The sequence below is a fragment of the Hemiscyllium ocellatum genome, chromosome 26 (genome assembly GCF_020745735.1).
Source record: "Hemiscyllium ocellatum isolate sHemOce1 chromosome 26, sHemOce1.pat.X.cur, whole genome shotgun sequence".
Lineage (NCBI taxonomy): Eukaryota > Metazoa > Chordata > Chondrichthyes > Orectolobiformes > Hemiscylliidae > Hemiscyllium > Hemiscyllium ocellatum.
The window spans coordinates 51,456,909-51,478,965 of NC_083426.1; the positions used below are offsets into that span (position 1 = coordinate 51,456,909).

At 44.3% G+C, this 22,057-nt stretch overlaps 1 protein-coding gene across 2 annotated transcripts in view; it reads left to right on the forward strand.

Moving 5' to 3' along the window:
• LOC132828243 (titin-like) overlaps positions 1-21,479 on the forward strand; it is a 31,640-nt gene extending 10,161 nt beyond the window's left edge. For both annotated transcript variants that reach the window (XM_060845208.1, XM_060845207.1), the window contains exons 2-5: positions 106-159; positions 9,333-9,391; positions 9,488-9,574; positions 18,958-21,479. In XM_060845208.1, coding sequence (XP_060701191.1) covers positions 9,497-9,574; positions 18,958-21,141 — 2,262 coding nt within the window. In that variant the 5' untranslated portion in view covers positions 106-159; positions 9,333-9,391; positions 9,488-9,496 and the 3' untranslated portion in view covers positions 21,142-21,479. The remainder of the gene's footprint in view (positions 1-105; positions 160-9,332; positions 9,392-9,487; positions 9,575-18,957) is intronic.
• Positions 21,480-22,057: the final 578 nt, after the last annotated feature.

Below are 22,057 nucleotides of genomic sequence, written 5' to 3' on the forward strand. Positions count from 1 at the left end.
TTCTGAAGTTTATGAGGGGATGGTAGGTTCAGTGATGTGCTACCTAGTGTGTGGCCTGTGGCTGTTCCCAGTCTAACTGCCTGCTGTTTGCTTCTTCACCAACAGAACTGGCCAGCTCAACTATGGGAGACCAGAAATGTGAGCCAAGATGGAGTCATGGTTAGTGGTCCTAGATCAATTCATGCAGGTGAAAATGTTAGATTAAAATGTGTAAGGCCTCACTCCACATACCAAAGCCTTTACTGCCAATGAAACACTTTCAATTTCAGGCACTGAATTCCAGAAGCAAAAGATGCCATTTTCTGTCCTTGCTGTTGCTCTGACGTTGACAGTGGTCAGTTTGTTAACTGCTAGAGGTCAGGGCATCCATCTCCATCTGGGAGGGTGTCCCGTTTCCTAGAGGTGCCGGTCAATCAGAGTGACCCTCAGCCACATGGGGGTCACTGCTGGGACTGCGGCCAGTTCAGTGGGGAAGCCAGGTAGCCTGAGAGGAATTGGGGTGGGGGGTGCTAATGTGACCATGAAGCTGAGGATAGTGAGCAAGCAGGGTCAGGGAAGAGGAATTTTGATGGGAAAACTAGGCACTCAGTCGGCCAGGGCACCACATGTCACCATGGGCAATATGGGCAGCCCCTAGCTGGTAAAATGCCAGTGAGTGGAAACACATCCCTGGTTATTAACATAAACCTGGCCCAGAGTGTCACACTTACATACTAGCAGAGGTGAAGGACATGACCACTGCAAACAAGCCAACCCACTTCACCATGCCCTTGATGTTAAACATCTTGCCTGCTAACCCTCTCCTACACATTGGGTGGAAGAGTGGAGTAGGGGATTGGAATTATAGCTAAACTCTCCCACAGAGAGTGATAAGTCTTAAATACCCTGTACTGGGTAATGATCCCAAATCAACACTCCCAGAAAATATACTGAATGGGGTTAGACACACAGTATTGCTCCCTCTACACTGTTCCCAGCAAACACTCCCATGATACAGGCAGTGCAGGGTTAGATATGGAGTAAAACACTTTCTATATGCATTTAAACTGAAAATAGAACTCTCTCTACTCTTTTAAACTGGAACTAAAGCCGTCTAGTGACATTGTACCAATCAAATATTCCCAGGACAGGGACAGCGTGGGTTTAGATGGGGTAGAGCTGTCTCTACATCATCCCCAACAAATACTCACAGGTCAGGTACAGCATGGGGTAGATATAGAGTAAAGCCTTCCTGAAGAAGGGCTTTTGCCTGAAACGTCGAATTTCCTGCTCCTTGGATGCTGCCTGACCTGCTGTGCTTTTCCAGCAACACATTTTCAGCTCAGTAAAGATAACTCTAACCATTTTAAACAGAAAATAAATCTCAACGCTGTCTGCACCAAAGACCCCCAGGCCAGGGACTGTCTGGGTTTTGAAGCAAAGGGAAATCTCATCTACATTGTCTCTCAAAGATTCCCAAGACAGATACATCACATGCAAGAGGATTCACAGTACAGTTAAAATCAACTAGGTAAAAACAATGACTGCAGATGCTGGAGACCAGAGTTTAGATTAGAGTGGTGCTGGAAAAGCTCAGACAACATCCGAGGAGCAGTAAAATGGACATTTCGGGCCAAAACCCTTCATCAGGAATACAGGCAGAGTACCTGAAGGGTGGAGAGATAAATGAGAGGAGAATGGGGCTGGGGAGAAAGTAGCATAGAGTACAATAGGTGAGTGGGGGAGGCGATGAAGGTGATAGGTCAGGGGGAGGGTAGAGTGGATAGGTGGAAAGGTAGGAAGGCAGGTAGGACAAGTCATGGGGACAGTGCTGAGCTGGAAGTTTGGAACTGGGGTGAGGTGGGGGAAGGGGAAACGAGGAAACTGGTGAAGTCCACATTGATGCCCTGGGGTTGAAGTGTTCCGAGGCGGAAGATGAGGCGTTCTTCCTCCATTCTGAGGCGGACGATGAGACGTTCTGGTTAGTCACAGAGTACACTCCCTTCTATTCTTTTAAACTGAAAGTAACCTGAGAGTGAAGCTCTGTCTACACTGTCCCCATCAAGCACTCCCAGGACAGGGACAGCAAAGGGTTAAATACAGACTAAGGCTCCCTCTACAATGTCCTCATCAAGCACTCCCAGGACAGGGACCATATCGGGTTAGATGCAGTGGCACAGTGGTTAGCACTGCTGCTTCACAAAGCCAGGGAACCGGGTTCAATTCCTACCTTGGGTATGTGTTTTTTCCCTGTGGTTTAACTCCCACAGTCCAAAAATGTGCAGATTAGGTGAATTGGCTATACTAAGTTGCCCGTAATGTTAGGTGAAGGGGTAAACATAGGGGAATGGGTGGGTTGTCTCTTCGGAGGGTCGGTGTGGACTTGTTGGGCCGAAGGGCCTGTTTCCACACTGTAAGTAACCTAATCTAATATATACCATACAGGATACAGAGTAAAGCTTCCCTCTGCACTGTTCCTATCAAACACTCCCCAGGACAGGGACTGCATAGGGTTAGACACAGATTAAAGCTGCCTATATTGTTTTTCACTGAAATTAAAGCTTCCTTCACTCTTTGAGACTAAAAGTAAAGCTCATTTATTCTTCCCCATCAACCACTGAAGGACGGGTACAGTACATGGTTATTTATAAAATAAAGCTCACTCTACTCTTTTTAAGCAGAAAGTAAATCTCCCTCAATACTCCTCAGCGAAGGGATGCAATGGTGTAGTGGTATTATCACTGCGCTATTAATCCAGCAACTCTGGTAATTCATAGCTGAGGGTGAATCCCAATCTGGCAGAAGGTGGAATTTAAATTCAACAACGAGAATCTGGAATTAAGAATCTCCGGATGACCATGAAACCATTGTCAGTTGTTGGAAAAACCCATCTGGGTTCACCAATCTCCTTCAGGGAAGGAATCTGCCATCCTTACCTTTTTTGGCCTACATGTGACTCCATACTGACAGCAATGTGGTTGACTCTCAGTTGCCCCCTGAAATGGCCGAGCCAACCATTCAGTTGTATCAATCACTACAAAGTCTCAAAGAATTGAAACTAAACAGATCACATTGCATTGACCCAGACACTGGAAAAGACGATGTCAGAAACAGTCCTGTTGACCCTCCTCACTAACATCTGGGGACTCCTGCCAAACTTGGGAGAACTGTCACAGAGACTCGCCAAGCAACAGCCTGACAATTTCATACCCATGGAATCATACCTGACAGACAATGTCCTAGGCACCACTATCTCCACCCAGCCAATATACGCCCTGTCCCGACAGGACAGATAGCAGAGGTGATGGCACAGTAGGATACAGTCAGGAGAGAGTTGTCCTGGGAGCCCTCAACATTGACTCTGCACCCCATGAAGTCTCACAGCTTCAGGTTAAACATGGACAAGGAAACCTCCTGCTGATTACCTCATACTATCCTCCCTCGGCTGACGAATCAGTACCCTTCCATGTTGAACAACTCTTGGAGGAAGCACTGAGTCTGACAAGGGCATAAAATGTACTCTGGGTGTGGGATTTCAATGTCCAACTCCAACAGTGACTCGGCAGCAGTTCTACTGTCTGAGCTGGTTGGGTCCAAAAGGGTATAGCTGATAGACTGGGCCAGCAGCAGATGATGAGGGAACCAATAAGAGGGAGAAACATACTTGATCTCATCCTTACCAATCTGCCAGCTGCAGATGCATCTGCTCACAACAGTATCGGTGAGAGTGACCACTGCACAGACTTTGTGGAGACAAAGTCCCACCTTCACTTTGAGAAGAACCTCCAGTGTGATGTGTGGTACTATCACTGTGCTAAATGGGACAGACTTTAATCTGGTCTTGCGACTCAAGACTGGACATCCAGGAGGCACTGGGGGCCAGCACCAGCAGTAGGATTCCATTCCAGCCAAATCTGTAATCTCCTGGCCCAGCATATCCCCCACCCAACCATTACCATCAAGTCAAGAGCTCAACCCTGCTTCAATGGTGAGTGCAGGAGGGCATGGCAGGAGCAGCACCTGAAGATGAGGTGTCAACCTGGTGAAGCTACCAAACTAGACTATTTGCATACCAAACAGCACAAGCAACAAATGATGGACAGAACTAAACAATCCCACAACCAACGAATCAAATCTGAACTCTGCAGTCCTGCCATATACAGTTGTGAATGATGGCGGACAACTAAGCAATGCACATGGAGAAGGAGCCGCCACAAATATCCCCATCCTCCACAGTGGATCAGCCCAGCACATCAGTGCAAAAGATAAAGCAGAATCACGCGCAACAATCTTTAACCAGAAATGCCATATGGATGATCCACCTCAGCCTCCTCCAGAGATCCTCAGCATCACTCAGATACCAGTCTCCAGTCAATCCGATTCATTCTAAGTGATATCAAGAGCTGGATGGAGGCTCTGGATACTGCCAAGGCAATGTGGCCCGACAACATTCTGGCAAAGAACTGAAGGCTTGTGCTCCAGAACTTGACAAGGCAAAAGTGAGGACTGCAGATGCTGGAGATTAGAGTCAAAAGAGTGGTGCTGGAAGGGCACAGCAGGTCAGGCAGCATCCAAGGAGCAGGAAAATCAACAATTTGGGTAAAAGCCCTTCATCAGGAATGATTCTCTTGCTCCTCGGATGCTGCCTGACCTGCTGTGCCCTTCCAGCACCACTAATCCAGAATCCAGAATTTGACAGTCTAGCCAAGCTCTTCCATACAGTTGCAATGCTGGCCACTCACCGTCCTAACTTGGAAATATATCGCCGTCCCTTCACTGTCCCTGGGTCAAAACCCTGGAATTCTCTCCCTTATGGCATTGTGGGTCAACCCACAGCAGGTGGACTACAGCGGTTCAAGATGGCAGCTCACCCCCGTCTTCTCAAGGGGCAACGAGGGATGGGTTATAAATGCTGGCCCAGCCAGTGATGTCTATGTCTCACAAAAAGAGAATTAAATAAAGCATTCCCAGGACATGGACATCATGAGGTTAGATACAGAGTAAAGTTCCGTCTAAACTGCCTGCATCAAACACTCCCAGGACAGGGACAGCACGGGGTGAGATACAGAGTAAAGCTCCCTCTACACTGTCCCCATCAAACACTCCCAGGACAGAGACAGCACGGGGTTAGATACTGAGTAAAGCTGCCTCTACACTGTCCCCATCAAACACTCCCAGGACAGGGTCATCACATGGTAAGATATAGAGTAAAGCTTCCTCTACACTGCCTGCATCAAACACTCCCAGGACAGGGACAGCACAGGGTTAGATACTGAGTAAAGCTCCCTCTACACTGTCCCCATCAAACACTCCCAGGACAGGGACATCACAAGGTAAGATATAGAGTAAAGCTCCCTCTACGCTGCCCCCATCAAACACTCCCAGGACAGGGACAGCACTGGGTTAGATCCAAAGCCGGACATGACATGCCATGGCAGCATAGTGCTAGGTAGAAATACTTACAAGGAGCTGCAGCAGCTGCACTGACCCCATCACCTACTGCCAGAATGATTATAGCTGGGTGACTTGCCTAAACAGCAACTCACAAAGAAAGGAATATCACAAGTCTGGTTGAAGATTTGTAGCTCGGGTGTCCGTTGTTGTGGTTCTGTTCGCCGAGCTGGAAGTTTTTGCTGCAAACGTTTCGTTCCCTGACTAGGGAACATCATCAGTGCTATTGGAGCCTCCTGTGAAGCACTGCTGTGATGTTTCTTCCGGTATTTATAGTGGTTCCACTATAAATACCGGAAGAAACATCACAACAGCGCTTCACAGGAGGCTCCAATAGCACTGATGATGTTCCCTAGCCAGGGAACGAAACGTTTGCAGCAAAAACTTCCAGCTCGGCGAACAGAACCACAACAAAGGAATATCACAGATAGCAACACAGAAATGAACAGTGTATATAATTAACAACTTTAAAAAAAAATCAAAGGGCAAAGTAAAGGTGTGGGGTAAATACACGGGGTGAAATTGACAGCTAAAATTAGATTAGATTAGATTACTTACAGTGTGGAAACAGGCCCTTCGGCCCAACAAGTCCACACTGACCCGCCGAAGCAAAACCCATCCAAACCCATTCCCCTAATTTACCCCTTCACCTAACACTATGGGCAATTTAGCACGGCCAATTCACCTGACCTGCATATCTTTGGACTGTGGGAGGAAACCAGAGCACCCCGAGGAAACCCACGCAGACACGGGGAGAATGTGCAAACTCCACACAGGCAGTCACCTGAGGTGGGAATTGAACCTGGGTCCCTGGCGCTGTGAGGCAGCAGTGCTAACCACTGTGCTGCCCCAATGTAATTTATTTTGAAAGTTGAGTTTTAAATATCTGAACATTAAAGATTGGAGATGTTTAACAACGGTCCGTAAGTGTAGTTATTTTTGTTTGGTGAGACTGATTATTCAGCCTATCGTTACTACACAGATCATCATGAAAGAATCCAGTTGCAGCTCAAAGAACCATTATGGAACCTTTTATAGAGTTTGGGACAATATGAGGAAACTGAAAAAGGTCACTTTTTTATTGTTGACGTCCCCCCGTGGATGTGGGGTTAGAGATGGGAGTGGAGGTGACGTACTGGAGATGAAGGTCTACAGCACAGTCTGTGATGAAATAGTTAAGATAGAATGCAACTCAAGAGAATCTGCCTTGCGCTAAATCACAAAGATTTTCATCAGCTTCAATTAGGGCTTTAAACTAACATAACATTGGTTGGAGAGGGGGTATCTAGAGAGGAAGTACAAAGCTTACAAAGCAAGGGCGATGGCAGAATTGTAGGGCAGCTCTTTACATAATGATCTTTTTATCACAGAAAGGGATAAAGTGTACAAATATACAGAAGAAACAGCAAATATGGTTGAAAGGGGAAAGTGGTAAAAAGGAGAAAATTATTGGCTCTTAAATGTGCATTGTTTTAAAATCAAAATTACTGAATTAATGGCAAAATTGCAGGTTAATGGATATGATTGTATATTATTGATCCATGGTTATAAGGAGATCAAAACTGGGAGTTAAATATTCAGGGTATGTAACTTTTCAAAAGAACAGGCAGGTAGGAAAATTTTGTGCGATAGCTTTATTGGTACAAGATACAATAAGTACAATAGCAAGGGATGATCTTGGATCGGAAGATGAAGAATCCACATGGGTCGAGTAAGAAATAACAAGTGGAAGAAGAGACTGTTGGAAACAATCTATAGCAACCTCACTCTCCCGCCCACTCCTCACTCCAAACAACCACTAGACTGTAGGATTGAGGATTAAACAGGAACTAATGAGGATATTGGTGTATGGCACTACAAATTAAAACTCTAATCAACTCTCCCTTACATACGCACATATATACACACACACACACACACACACACACACGCACACACAAATACATAAATAGACATGGAAAAATAAGTTTTGGGCACAGGAAAGCTGGGAGGTTGTTCTATGGTTTCACAGATTACTGAGATATTCCCTCTGTTTCTTATGCTGGTCAGAGCATAGCTTTGAGGTGTCATTCATTAGATGCTTTCATTAATTTGCAAGAAGACGCAAGTCTCTCTTATAAAAGGCCTCTGACTCAACAGTTAAAAGTTATAGAACACAACAATTCCTGAAGGAAAATTTCAGCTTTTATTCAGATCTAAAATGGGTTTAGATGCATAGACCAAATAAACAGCATCTGAGTTGGTGGTGATCACATCATTTCTTTCTCACTTGATCCCAGCTCACAGCTGTTCAGAACTTGAGAACCAATCACGCAGTTGTTGACACTCAAAAGGTTTTTGTCATGGATAACTGGTCACTAGTCCATAGACCAACCAACTTGTTGTTACTATCTAAGTGCATCTATACACAGCCCCTCAGCTCCAGGTTATCTGCAACCCCTCCAGTTTCCATTTGTTCCAACAACGGTTTAATCAGTGTTTGCCATGAGAGCCAGATTATATTCTTTTCAATTAACGAGCATGGAATTTTAAAACAGCTCTTCCTCATTTCAGACCATAATTTTAAAAAGTACAAAATAGACACTGTCTTTAAAATAAATACAATAGCAATCAATTTGAGAAAAGGCACCAGGGAAACCAATGGGGCTAACAACCAGTAAGTTCTCTTGACCTGATGGATTACATCCTAGGATTTTAAATGAAGTCGCTACAGAGTGTGGTTACACTGGTAGCAATCTTTTAAGAATGCTCAGATTCTGGAAATGTCTCATAGGATTTGAAAACTGCCAGTGTGACATTATTATTCAGAAGGAGAGAGAGAGAGACACAAAAAAAACAGACAACTATAGGCCAGTTAGCTTAACATCTGTCTTTGGAAGAAGGTTAGAGTCTACTTTAAAGGATTAAGTCGACACATATTTAGAAATGCATGATATAATCACGTAGAGTCCACATGGTTTCATGAAGGGACAGTCATGCCTGAAACAATAAAACACCAGGACCTCACAGCGCCAGTGACCCAGGGTTACTTCCACCCTCAGATGACTGTATGGAGTTTGCACATGTTTTCCCGTGTCTGCATGGATTTCCTCTCGGTGCTCTGGTTTCCTGTCACAGAGCAAACATGTGCGGGTTAAGTTGATTGGCCATGCAAACTTCTGCAGGCTCGGTGAATTAGGCACGGTAAATGTGGGGTTATGGAATGGCCTTTAGTGTGTTGATAGGCAAAAGTGGGTACTGCAGATGCTGGAGATCAGAATCAAGATTAGAGTGGTGCTGGAAAAGCGCAGCAAGTCAGGCAGCAGGCAAATCGACGTTTCGGGCAAAAACCCTTCATCTTTTAAAGTGTTGATGCAGACTTGATGGGCTGAATGGCCTTTTTCTGCATTGTTGGATTCTATGAAATTTATTAGAATTCTTTGAGGAGGTAACAGAAGGGACAACTAAAGGGGAACCAGTAGATGTGACATATTTGAATTTGGAAAAGTGTTCGATCAGTTAGACTACTTAATAAAATCGGAGTCCCTGGTGTTTAGGTGATATATTAACAAGGATTGCCCAACTAATAGAAGAATAGAGGCAGAATAGTGGAAGGTGCATAATTAGGATGGCAACTGTAATTAATGGAGCACTGTGGGGTTCATGTGGTCAAATTTATAAAATATGTCAGGAACTTGGCTGAGGGAAGTGAACAAACTATCACTAACTTTGCAGATGCCACAACAATAGCAGGGAAAACAAATTATGTGAATACAAGGGGCCAAATAATTTCCTTTTGCTCTTAATATCTCCTGGTCTTCAGATGATGCCTGATAGGAAACTGCTGATAGTTTGAAGTAAGCATCTCATAGAGTTTCGCCAATCCGTTTGTGTTATTAATGTAAGCTCCCTTCATCTTGCAGCATCGACTCCAACAAGGAACAATTGTAGCCAATGAGAGACTCAGAAATGGAATGAAACTGTAAGTGCTCTGGGAATAATGTCAAACAAGTTAATCAGAGTCCTTTTACCAAATAGCTAGTCCATCTTGCCTAATTGCGTTTTCTGTCTTGTTTAGAAAGATAAGATGGGAAACAGTAAATCGAGTGCCTCGAATGTACTAAACAAAACGTCTCATGATGTGATCGTTATTCAGTCACCTTTGGTAAGTGGAATGTTTTATACAGACTAGTTCACTCATTTACATTGCTGTGGATAATCCTCTTACTGATACATATAAAGGCCATTCATTCCATCTAGCTCATATTGGTTTTTATCCTCCACATGAGCAAAATTTAGCCATTAATAAAGTTTTCAGTAGCCTGAGGTTTATTAATCAGCACGATGTGGAGGGGCCGGGTTGGACTGGGGTGGACAAAGTCAGAAGTCACATGACACCAGGTAAGAGGCCAACAGGTTTATTTACGATCACAAGCTGTCAGAGCGCTGCCCCTTCATCAGGTGGATGGTGGGTCTAGGGAGGTGTTTATATTGAGATTCTAGGGCAAGTCGATATAAAAAAAGGTGATGTATATTTTGAAAAGCATTAAGTAGACAAGTCTATCCCAGAATGCTGAGGCAAGTGAGGTAGGAAATTGTTAGGACCTTTTACAAAATCTTTGTATTTAGTCACATGAGAGGTCCCAGAGGCTTGGAGAATAGCCAATTTTGGTCCTATGTTTAAGAAGGGAAATAGGCATAATCTGAGTATTAAAAGCTGGTGAGCCTTACACCAATGGAAGGGAAATTATTATAGAAGATTCTTAGGGACAGGATTTACTCACATTTGCAAAAATATGGACTTATTAGCTGATCAATCATGTCTCACAAACTTGATTGAGTTTTTTGAGGAAATGACAAAGGTGATTAATGCTGACAAGGCATTCAATGTTATCAATATGGACTTTAGCAAAGTCTTTGACAAGGTGCCTCATAGCCAACTGACAAAGAAGGTGAAGTCATATGGAAACCGTAGAGTTAATAAGATGGATACTGGCTTTGGAGAGAGTACCGAAAAGGTTACTAGGATATTGCCTGGTTTGGAGAGTATTCACTGTGAGGAGAGATTGAACAAACTTGGTTTGTTTCCACTTTAATGTTGAAAGATGAGGAGCGACCTGATAGAAGTTTATGAAATTATGAGAGGCATGGATAGAATGGATAGAGTGGAAATGTTAACTACAAGGGGACTTAGGTTTAAGGAGAAAGTGAGGACTGCAGATGCTGGAGATCAGAGCTGAAAATGTGTTGCTGGAAAAGCGCAGCAGGTCAGGCAACATCCAAGGAGCAGGAGAATCGACATTTCGGGCATGAGACTAAGGTTTAAGGTCAAAGAAGGAAAGTTTAAAGGAGATGTGAGAGGTAAATGTTTTACACAGAGGGTGGTTAGTGCCTGGAATGTGCTATCAGAGGAGTTGGTACAAACAGGTACAATGACAATGTTTAAGAGGCATCTTGACAGATTCATAGAGGCAGGGAATAGAGAGATACGGTCTGCGGAGAGGTAAAAATGTTCAGTTTAAAAGTCAGCACAGGCTTGGTGTTCCTGTTCCTGTGCTGTTCTTTGTTTAAGAAACTTAGGAGGCATAATCTTTAAATTTGGTTATATTCCAGTTTATTAGCAGCTTCCAAACTGCATGAAAATGAGGATTTCTCATTCTGCTCTCCGACTGCTCTAGGTTTTTATTTCATTGTCTAATCTGTTCAATCTTCTAGGAACGGCTCATGCCCGAAATGTCGACTCTCCTGCTCCTTGGATGCTGCCTGACCTGCTGCACTTTTCCAGCAACACGTTTTCCGCTCTAATCTGTTCAATCCCCAGTTTTTATTTGTGCTTTAGTGCTTCAGGTTCCTACTGTAAAGATATCCCTTTTTTCTCCATTTCATGGTTGTTTTCTCATACATCAGTCATTTACAGATCTCTCACTCTTTTCTGCAAATCCTGAACAGCGGATTTTTAAACTTAGCTTTTCTTGTATACCCACAATCGTCGAATCCCATCATTCACCAGACCCCTCTGCAATTTGACACCAGAACACAGGCTCTGGGTAATCTGTAGATGTGGTAAAGATTACTGAGGCACTCTCATGTCTCCCACTTTTGGTTTTAGTCACCTTTTGCTAGTTTTTAAGACGTTCCCAGTCAGCTGATTCACAACTGCTCTTTCCAGACTTTTTTTTGTTCGATTTGAAACCATCCTTAACTTGCTAAGTTTCCTATACATGGTGCATTCATCATTTTTTTTAGTCTCAATATGAATATTATTGTAAGCAGTTGTCAAGTGTGCAGCATGTGGAATGAAAGGACATGTAGCTTTGTGTCAAGTCTTTAAATCTGTGTTGATGTCAAGTGCCAATGGAAAGCTGACAATAAGGTCTGATCCATTTCTCTGAGAGCTTTTACAAATCTCAAATGCCTCAGTATTTTTTCCTATTTGCCCTTTATACTGTCGTTCAACCACTCGGGCGTGGTACAGCAGGATTTTAGTGCTTCCCAGTACTTCCATTCACTTGCCTTATTAGACCTCTCAAAATGTTTTGCCTCACACTTATTGGATTAATTTGCATCTGCCTCTGCTCTGCCCAATTTACCAGCCAATCAACAGCAGGCTATCGCCTGAGACCACCCTCCTCACTATCAACAAGAATACCCATTTTAATGGCATCTGCAAATGTTCTGTACTAACTACATAGTCTACATTCACATCCAGATTTCCAATGTACATAATAAACTGTAGGGGTCCCAGCACTGAGCTCTGTGGTACACTACTGATCACAGGCTTCCAAATACAAAAAAACAACCCTCCACCATCACCCTTTGTCTCTTATTTATAAACCAATTTTGCCAACTTGCCTTGGATCCCATGAACCAGCCTTCCATTTGGGATCTTGTCACATGCCTTACTGAAGTCCATGTAAACCACATCAACTGCACAATCTTCATCAATATATTTAGTCCCCTTATCAAAAAACTCAATTAAATCAGTCAGACAGGATCTCTCTCTAACAAAGCAGTACTATCTCTCTATCTTTAGACTTGTCTTTCAGAATTTTTTCCAATAATTTCCTTGCCACTAACTTCAGACTAAGTCTGCCTAATGACCTGGCCTATTCCTGCCGCCCTACTTAAATGAAGGAACCATATTAGCTATCGTCCAGTCATATGGCATGTCCCTTTTGGCCAGTGAAGTATTAAATATCTGTACCTGGATCCCAGAAATCTTATCCCTTGCTTCATATAGCAGCCTGAGATACATTTCATCAGGTCCTGAGAATTTATGCTCCTTTATGCCTAATACCTTAACAGTCATAGAGTCATAGAGCTGTACAGCATGGAAACAGACCCTTCGGTCCAACCCATCCATGATGACCAGATGTCCCAACTCAATCTAGTCCCACCTGCCAGCACCCGGCCCATATCCCTCCAAACCCTTCCTATTCATATACCCATCCAAATGCCTCTTGAATGTTGCAATTGTACCAGCCTCCACCACATCCTCTGACAGCTCACTCCATACACGTACCACCCTCTGTGTGAAAAAGTTGCCCCTTAGGTCTCTTTTAAATCTTTCCCCTCTCACCCTAAACCTATGCCCTCTAGTTGTGGACTCCTCGACCCCAGGGAAAAGACTTTGCCTATTTATCCTATCCATGCCCCTCATAATTTTGTAAACCTCTATAAGGTCACCCCTCAGCCTCCGATGCTCCAGGGAAAACAGCCCCAGCCTATTCAACCTCTCCCTATAACTCAAACCCTCCAACCCTGGCAACATCCTTGTAAATCTTTTCTGAACCCTTTCAAGTTTCACAACATCTTTCCGATAGGAAGGAGACCAGAATTGCACCCAATATTCCAACAGTGACCTAACCAATGTAGTGTACAGTTGCAACATGACCTCCCAACTCCTGTACTCAATACTCTGACCAATAAAGGAAAGCATACCAAATATCTTCTTCACTATCCTATCTACCTGCGACTCCACTTTCAAGGAGCTATGACCTGCACTCCAAGGTCTCTTTGTTCAGCAACACTCCCTAGGGCCTTACCATTAAGTGTATAAGTCCTGCTAAGATTGCTTTCCCAAAATGCAGCACCTCACATTTATCTGAATTAAACTCCATCTGCCACTTCTCAGCCCATTGGCCCATCTAGACCAGATCCTGTGGTAATCTGAAGTAACCCTCTTCGCTGTCCACTACACCTCCAATTTTGGTGTCATCTGCAAACTTACTAACTGTACCTCTCATGCTTGCATCCAGATCATTTATGTAAATGACAAAAAGTAGAGGACCCAGCACCGATCTTTGTAGCACTCTACTGGTCACAGGCCTCCAGTCTGAAAAACAACCTTCCACTACCACCCTCTGTCTTCTACCTTTGATCCAGTTCTGTATCCAAATGGCTAGTTCTCCCTGTATTCCATGAGATCTAACCTTGCTAAACAGTCTCCCATGGGGAACCTTGTCGAACACCTTACTGAAGTCCATATAAATCACATCTACTGCTCTGCCCTCATCAATCCTCTTTGTTCTTCTTTAAGAAGCCTTCAGAAATGAGATAACAAGAATCCAGAGAAAGTATATTCCTGTCAGAGTGAAAGGGAAGGCGGGTAGGTATAGGGAATGCTGGATGACTAAAAAAATTGAGAGTTTAGGAAGCATATGTCAGGTATAGACAGGATAGATCGAGTGAATACTTAGAAGAGTATAAAGAAAGTAAGAGTATACTTAAGAGGGATAACCTCGTCATCCCAAATAAAATTCCTGGCTACAATGTCTTTGTCCATTATGAATACCAGTGAGAAGTATTCATTGATGATCTCACCCACATCCACCGGCCCTCACAGACAGGCTGCTCCTTTGGCCCCACTCTTTCCTTGGTAATGAGCTTGCGCTCTTTATATAGCCTTGGGGTTTTCCTTGATATTTTATGGTCCATCTTTGCCCTCTAATATCCTTTTTAAGCTACCTCCTACACATTCAATACTGTGGAAGAGCCTCCCCTCTTTTTCATGCGTGTACCTGACATATGCTTCCTTCTTTTTCGTTATCAAACTCTCAATGCTTTTTGGACTTACTGCCCTTGCCTTTCACTGTTACAGAAACACGCTTTGCCCTGAATTCTCACTATACTACTTTTAAAAGATCCCTACTTTCCAAATATAGACTTACCTGCAAATAGCTGCTCTAGTCTATGCATACCAGATCTTTGAAACTTACAGAGTTGTGGTCACTATCCCCAAAATGCTCACTCACTGAAACCATTTGAATGGCTTCATTCTCTAGGCCAAGCACTACTCTGTCTTTTATAGGACTATCTGCATACTGGCGCAATAAACTCTCCTGGATGCACTTAAAAAATTCCACCCAGTCTGATCCTTTCACACTAAGGTCATCCCAGTTAATGTTAGCAAAAGTGAATCCCCGACAATTATAACCTTGCTTCATTCACACCTTTCTGCGAGTTGTCTACATATCTGCTCCTCTATCTCCCTCTGACTGCCTGTAACATAATCCCAACAAGTGTAGGCGCATGCTTAAAAAGAAAATTAGGACAAAGAGGGGCCACAAAATATCTTTGGAAGATGTTGAAATGAAGAAAAGCCCCAAGGCTATGTAAAAAAGTAAGAGGATTGCCAGGGCAAGAGTGGGCCCTGTGGGACAACCTGTCTGTGGGAGTCAGTGAATGTGGATGAGGTCATCAATGAGTACAGAAGGAATGGTTAGTAAGTTTGCAGAAGCCATCAAAATCACACCTTTCTATTTCTAAACTCTTCCCAGATGGCCTCACCTGAAGAGCCTTTTAGGTCCCTCCTTCATCTTTGTAGCAACGGTTACCTTTATCAGTGATGATGTGGAGGAGCCAATATGGATTGGGGTGGACAAAGTTAAAAATCACACGACACTAGGTTATAGTCCAACAGGTTTAATTGGAAGCACTAGCGTTCAGAATGCTGCTCCTTCATCTGGTGGTTGTGGAGAATAAGACACAATTTATAGCAAAAGATTACAGTGTCATGCAATTGAAATGAGATATTGAACAAACCTGGATTGTTAAGTCTTTCATCTCTTAGAATGGGTTGGAGGTTTCAGTTCATTAATATGTAAATCCCAGAACTTCTTTTAAGTCACCTTCTCAAGATAACTTAAGGTTTTATAACAAAAGGTAACATCTCAGCTCAGACAGTGCCTTAAATGTGTCACCCTTGAGTCAGACTAGTTCTATTTCCAAAATGGAATTTACAACATATTATGTGGATTGACTGCCTGCATTAACTGCCTGCGAATTGTGCATTTTTTGAACAAAATAGAATGTATCTGCAAATATAATTCTGCAAATACAAATTCATCCCATGGACCTCATGTGTGTGTGTGCATGAATGAAAGAGAGAGTGTGTGCATGTGAGTGTGAGTGAGTGTGCCTGTGTGAGTGCATGTGAGAGAGTGTGTGTTTGCATGTGTGAAAGCTTGTGTGTGTGTGTGAGACTGTGATGGAGTATAAGCCTATGAAAGGGTGTATATGCGTGTGCATGTGTGTATGAGAGAGAGCATGTGTATGAGAGAGGGTCTGTGTGAGTGTGTGTGCATGTGTGTGAGAGAGAGAGTGTATAATGTAGTGGGGTCACCTGTAGTGTGACATGAACCCAAGATCCCGGTTGAGACCATCCTCATGGGGATTGAACCTGGCTATCAACCTCTGCTCGGCCACTTTGTGTTGTTGTCTGTCTTGTAGTCCACCTTGGAGGATGATCACCTGAAGATCCAAAGCCGAATGTCCCAGATCACTGAAGTGCTTCCTGACTAGAACACCCCTATCTGTTGATTGTTGTGCGGTGTCCATTCAGCTGTTGTCGTAGCGTCTCTTATGACTTTTAACTTTATCAATAAGGCAATGCCCTCACCTCTTTCCATCCTGCCTGAAATTTTAACATCCTCGAATTGCTAGTCCTGTCCTTTTGTTGACAATATCTCAGTGATTGCAACAATACCACATTCCCACATGCTGATCAATGCTTTAAGCTCATCTGCTTTACCAGTCAAGCTCCTTGCATTAAAACAGGTACAATTTACCTTTCCAGATCTTCCATCTGCCTTACCTGTCCATGTCTCCTACACTCTCCCAACATTTCTCCTATATCTGGTTAGACCTTGCTCCAGATTTTACATCTGCTCTGTGCTGCATTTTCCTGCCAAGTTAGTGTCAAACCTCCCCAGCAACTCAAGTAAACCTCCCAAGCAAGAGTATTGGACCCGTTTTGGTTTAGGGGACACAGGGAAACAGGTCTCACCTACCCCAGATCCCATTCCAATGATCCAAAAATGTAAAGCCCTCCCTTCTGTACCTTTAGTGCATGTTCAATCTGGAGATTACAACTATAGTAGTTTTCCTTATTAATCTAATGTTTAACTCTCTAAATTCCTGCTGCAGGACCTCATTTTTTTTATATTGGCACTGACAACATACCATTCCGGACACTCATTTGCTGCCCCTGAAAAGCAAGTTATTTTCCCTCACAATTGAGCTCCCATTATTAACACTCTTCCCTGCTTTTCCCATCTCTGGTGTCACAAATTTAGCTGTTGCTGCTTTTCCCAGAGGGGCTATTCCCCCCACCCAACACAGCATATTTATTTGAGGGGGTATGGCCAAAGGGGACTCATGAACTGCCTGCCCACACTTACTAGTAGAATCATAGAATTCCTACAGTGTGGAAACAGGCCCTCTAAAGAGTAACCCACTCAGACCCATTCCCCTTACTCTATTATCTTATATTTGCCCCTGACTAATGCACTTAATTTACACATCCCTGAACACTACGGGCAATTTTGCATGGCCAATTCACCTGACCTGCACATCTTTGGACTGTGGGAGGAAACCGGATCACCTGGAGCAAACCCACAGAGAGACGGGGAAAATGTGCAAACTCCACACAGGCAGTCGCCCGAGGCTGGAATTGAACCTGGGTCCCTGGCGCTGTGAGGCAGCAGCAGTGCTAACCACTGTGCCACTGTGCTGCTTAGTTATCCAGGTTGCTACCCAATGCTTTTCTGTTTGTGTGGTCCTCAGTAAATGTGCTATCCATGACATCCTCAGCATCATGGATGCTCCATATCAGGTCTATTACCAGTTCAGGCCACTCCATGTGGTCAAGTGTTCAGTATCCAGACATGTTTTGATACTTAGCAACCATTACATTCTCTATTCCCTACGGTGGAAATACAAAATGTTCCACCTGTTCTATGAAAGCTGAAGAAAATGGTTGAGCTCCCAAGACTTTTGAAGATCAGACACTGGGTGTCCTCTCCAAACATCTAGCACCAGTTAGATTCAAGAGATGGTCTATCTGAGAAACCTCAACATGATTCTGCAGCATAAACACCAGCACTCAGCTGGAAATCCCGTAATGCATTCGTCAATTTTATACACGATCTGTTAACAATCCATTATATTTTATTCTACGGAGGCACGTTTTTTGAAATTGATCAAACATTGAACTCCCATGGCTGTTTAACATTTCTTGTTTCTTTCATCCAAGACTTTGAAGAGAAAGTTGAAATCTTAATCACTATTGAACTGCTCATCATCCACCTTCTGGTAGGAAGTGAAGGCTACACCTCATTGATATGGACGTACCTCATACTCACATCTCTATTTCATTTGCTCACAGCTCATATGGCTCAGACTCTGAGAACATCAGAGGATTGTTTAACCAATTGATTTACACATTCATTCTCCCATCCGATAACAAGATCTGTTTTTCTCTCTGACTTTCAGTCTTTAGCTCTCAGTCTTTATCTTTAGGCAGTCATTCTTTCTGCTGTTCCGTTCTGGTCAAAAAAAGCTGGTTGGTGAAGGATACAACAAGAGCCAATTATATTGATTTACGAAGTTACGCATTCAAGTATATAAATCCTAACTATGAAGTACAGTTATAGTCTGTGTCTGTTTACAGGGGTGTAAGTGAATTCCTATGATCTACACACAGTTAAACACAGTAGTACATGGAATCAACACAATGTGGAAGCAGATCATTCAGCCCATTGAATCCACACTGACCTGCGAAAGAGCATCACACCCAGATCCACCTCCCCTACCCTATCCCTATAACTCTGCATTTCCCCTAGCTAATCCACCTCGCCTATACATCCCTGGACACTACAGGAAATGTAGCATGGTCAATTGATCGAACCTGCACATCTTTGGATTGTGGGAGGAAACTGGAGCAGACAGGGGGAAGATGTGTAAGCTTCACACAGACAGTCACCCAAGGTTGGAATCGAGCTCAGGTCCCTGGCGCTGTGAGGCAGCAGTGCTAACCACTGAGCCATTATCTGAACATGGGTCTGCATTTGTGTGCATCCTGATCATGACTCTAGGTCAGGCTGATATGTTGAGACTTGGTCAGGTCTTCCCTTACCCATCATTTGGTGATTCTATTTCACCCATTAACGATCCGAGCCGGTTGAAGACTAGATTTTTAATTTCTGCAATAATTTGCTCAAATGGCTTTTCGAAAGAATATAATTTGCAATTTCCTTCTGCCTGCAGGAACTTGCTAGCAATGTTGTTGACCCCATTCCTGCAACTTTGCCTTCAACGCCACCTGAGGCCATCTGTGGAGACCATGAGGTGCCCAAGTCATCTTTGATGAATGCAGAAGGATTCAAAAGCATATTGGGGATTGGACCATTAATTGAAATTGCAGAAACAGGCAAAGATCCCACAGAACCAGATAAAGTTCCCACAGAACCAGAAAAAGTCCCTGCAGACCAAGACACAACTCCCACAGAACCAGCTGACGTTCCCACAGATTCAGCCAAAATCCCTACAGCACCAAGTAATGTTCCTGCACAACCTGATAGAGTTTTCGCAGAACAAGAAATAATTCCTGCAGAACTACACAAAGTTCCATCAGAACAAGACAAAGTCCCCACAGCTTCGGTCAATGTCCCAGTTGAACTAAAGAAAATCCCCACGGAACATGACAATATCTCTGCAGAACCAGACACAAGCCCCGCAGAACCAGATAAAGTCCCCAAAGAACCAGACACAATCCCCGCAGAACCAGATAAAGTCCCCAAAGAACCAGACAAAATCCCTGCAGAGCCAGATAAAATCCCCGCAGAGCCAGATAAAATCCCTGCAGAAGCAAACAAAATCCCTGCACAGCCAGGCAAAGTTGCCACAGAACCAGACAAAATCCCCACAGAACCAGATGAAGTCCCCACAGGCAAAGTCTCCATAGAAACAAACAAAGTTCCTTCACGACCAGACACAATCCCAGCAGAACCGGACAAAGTTCCTGCAGAACGAGTCAAACACCCCAATGAAAAAGACAAAATCCCTGCAGCAACAGTCACAATCCCTGCAGAACCAGGCAAGATTTCTGCAGAGCCAGAAAAATTCCCTGTAATTCCGGCCAAAATCCCTGCAGCACCAGAGAAAGTCACCACAGCACAAGATAAAGTCCCTGCAGGAGCAGACAAAGTCCCCACAGCAACAGGCAAAGTCCCCACAGCAACAGACAAAGTCCCTGCAGGAGCAGACAAAGTCCCCACAGCAACAGGCAAAGCCCCCACAGCAACAGACAAAGTCCCTGCAGGAGCAGACAAAGTCCCCACAACAACAGGCAAAGTCCCCACAGCAACAGACAAAGTCCCTGCAGGAGCAGACAAAGTCCCCACAGCAACAGGCAAAGTCCCCACAGCAACAGACAAAGTCCCTGCAGGAGCAGACAAAGTCCCCACAGCAACAGGCAAAGTCCCCACAGCAACAGACAAAGTCCCTGCAGGAACAGACCAGACGTCTGCAGTAGGGGACAAAGTCCCTGCAGCATCAGATAAAGTCCCCACAGCAGAAGACAAAGCCCCCGCAGCAACAGGCAAAGCCGCTGCAGCAAAAGTCAAAGCCCCTGCATCAACAGGCAAAGTGTCCACAGCAACAGGCAGAGTTGCTGCAGCACTCATCAAAATCCCTGCTGCAATAGGCAGAACCCCTGCAGCCACCAGCAAAGCCCCTGCAGCAGCAGGTAAAGTCCATGCAGAACCTGACAAAGCCCGTGCAGCTACAGGCGAAATCCCCACAGAGCAAGACAATGTTCCTACTGAAGCAGCTAAAGATTCAGCCAAGCAAAACCAGGTCCCCTCCAACAAACCTTTGGAGGCCGAAACAAAAACAATGAGTACAAAAACAGCTCCCTCAATTTCAAATGTTACCAACCAAAGCTCAGTCACTCAAATGCCATCTAAAAGTACCCTGAGCTGGGAGTCAACCATGCGTTCCTCCATTGCAGCAGCGGGGACAATGTCACGCGGGTCATCAAACATAGAACCTGCAATCTCAGCACCAAGCCTGCTGACTGCAAGCAAAATCTTGACTTCACAAAAAACAGAAGATATTAAACAGCCACTTGCATGGGTCCCTGAGAGAGGAGGACCACCCCCTCCAGTGGCAGGAAAAGGTTTGGCCATTTCCCAATCTGCTCCCCTTCTGTCAGGCTCTGAGTATCAACCCAGCGCCGAGCAGTTGGACCAGACCCTATATGACATCCTGTTCCGCACTCCATTGGCTGTGCCGGATGGGATGCTGGTGAATGTTCCCGAGGAAGATTTTGAGTACTGGGGGGTGCTCCACTTCCATGGGCTGGAGGCAGCCCGAGACCTGATCAGGAAACGGAAGGATGATGAAGAAAAGAAACTAAAGAAGGCAAGGCCAGTTTTATACCGACCCTGAGACATTTCCCAGCTTTAAAGAGCACCTCTTACACTGTGGGTTGACATGCAAGGACGAACACAGTGTCTTAAATTAGCTGGGTGGGTGTCTGCACCCCAGGATATTGACCATTTCCCGGGAGACCTTTGCAAGTGCCCTGTAGGATTCCTGGGCTTAGTCTTTATATTACCACAATGGATCATGTCTCTCCCTCTCTCTCCCAATTTGCAATGGGCAGCCTTGAGTCATCTACATTAAAGTGTACGAAAGGATTGATGTATAACATATGTAGCTTCTGTCTCAGGCTTAAAAGACGCCATGTCCTTGCAATGTTTGTCCACAAGTGGTTTGTGTGTGTCTGTGGTGCTATCTTTTATTTTGAAATAAACAATAAAAGCTCCAATAAACAAAAAAACTAGAGCAAGAGCAGCAGGATTAGTTGGTGAATAATGTCACTGTTGAAGGCTTTGCTTGTTTCCAATGAGAATGTCAGTGAGTGGAATGTACTCACTGGTGGGTTCATGATGGGCATTGGGAGATTCTGAGCCCCTTCAGTTGCTAAATATTGTGTGAGACCGGCCATTCATCTACCCATGACTTTATGTCCCTTCAGTGAACATTAACTCTCCTTTCACTATTATGCCTGGGTTCCAGAGCTGCATGGAGAAAGCCCAGCAAAGCTCACACATTGTATTCACACAATGTTTTAGCAAGTCCATTGCAATGAAACTTCAGTGAGCTTCTGCACTGTATTATGCCACCAGAATCTGGGCGTAAGGGACACTGCTTTATTACACTGCTCCTTCTTTCACAGGATATGGGTGACACCAGCAAGGCCAGCATCTAGAACAAAGAACAAAGAAAATTACAGCACAGGGACAGGGCCTTCAGCCCTCCATGTCTGCACCAATCCAGATCCTCTATCTAAACCTGTCAT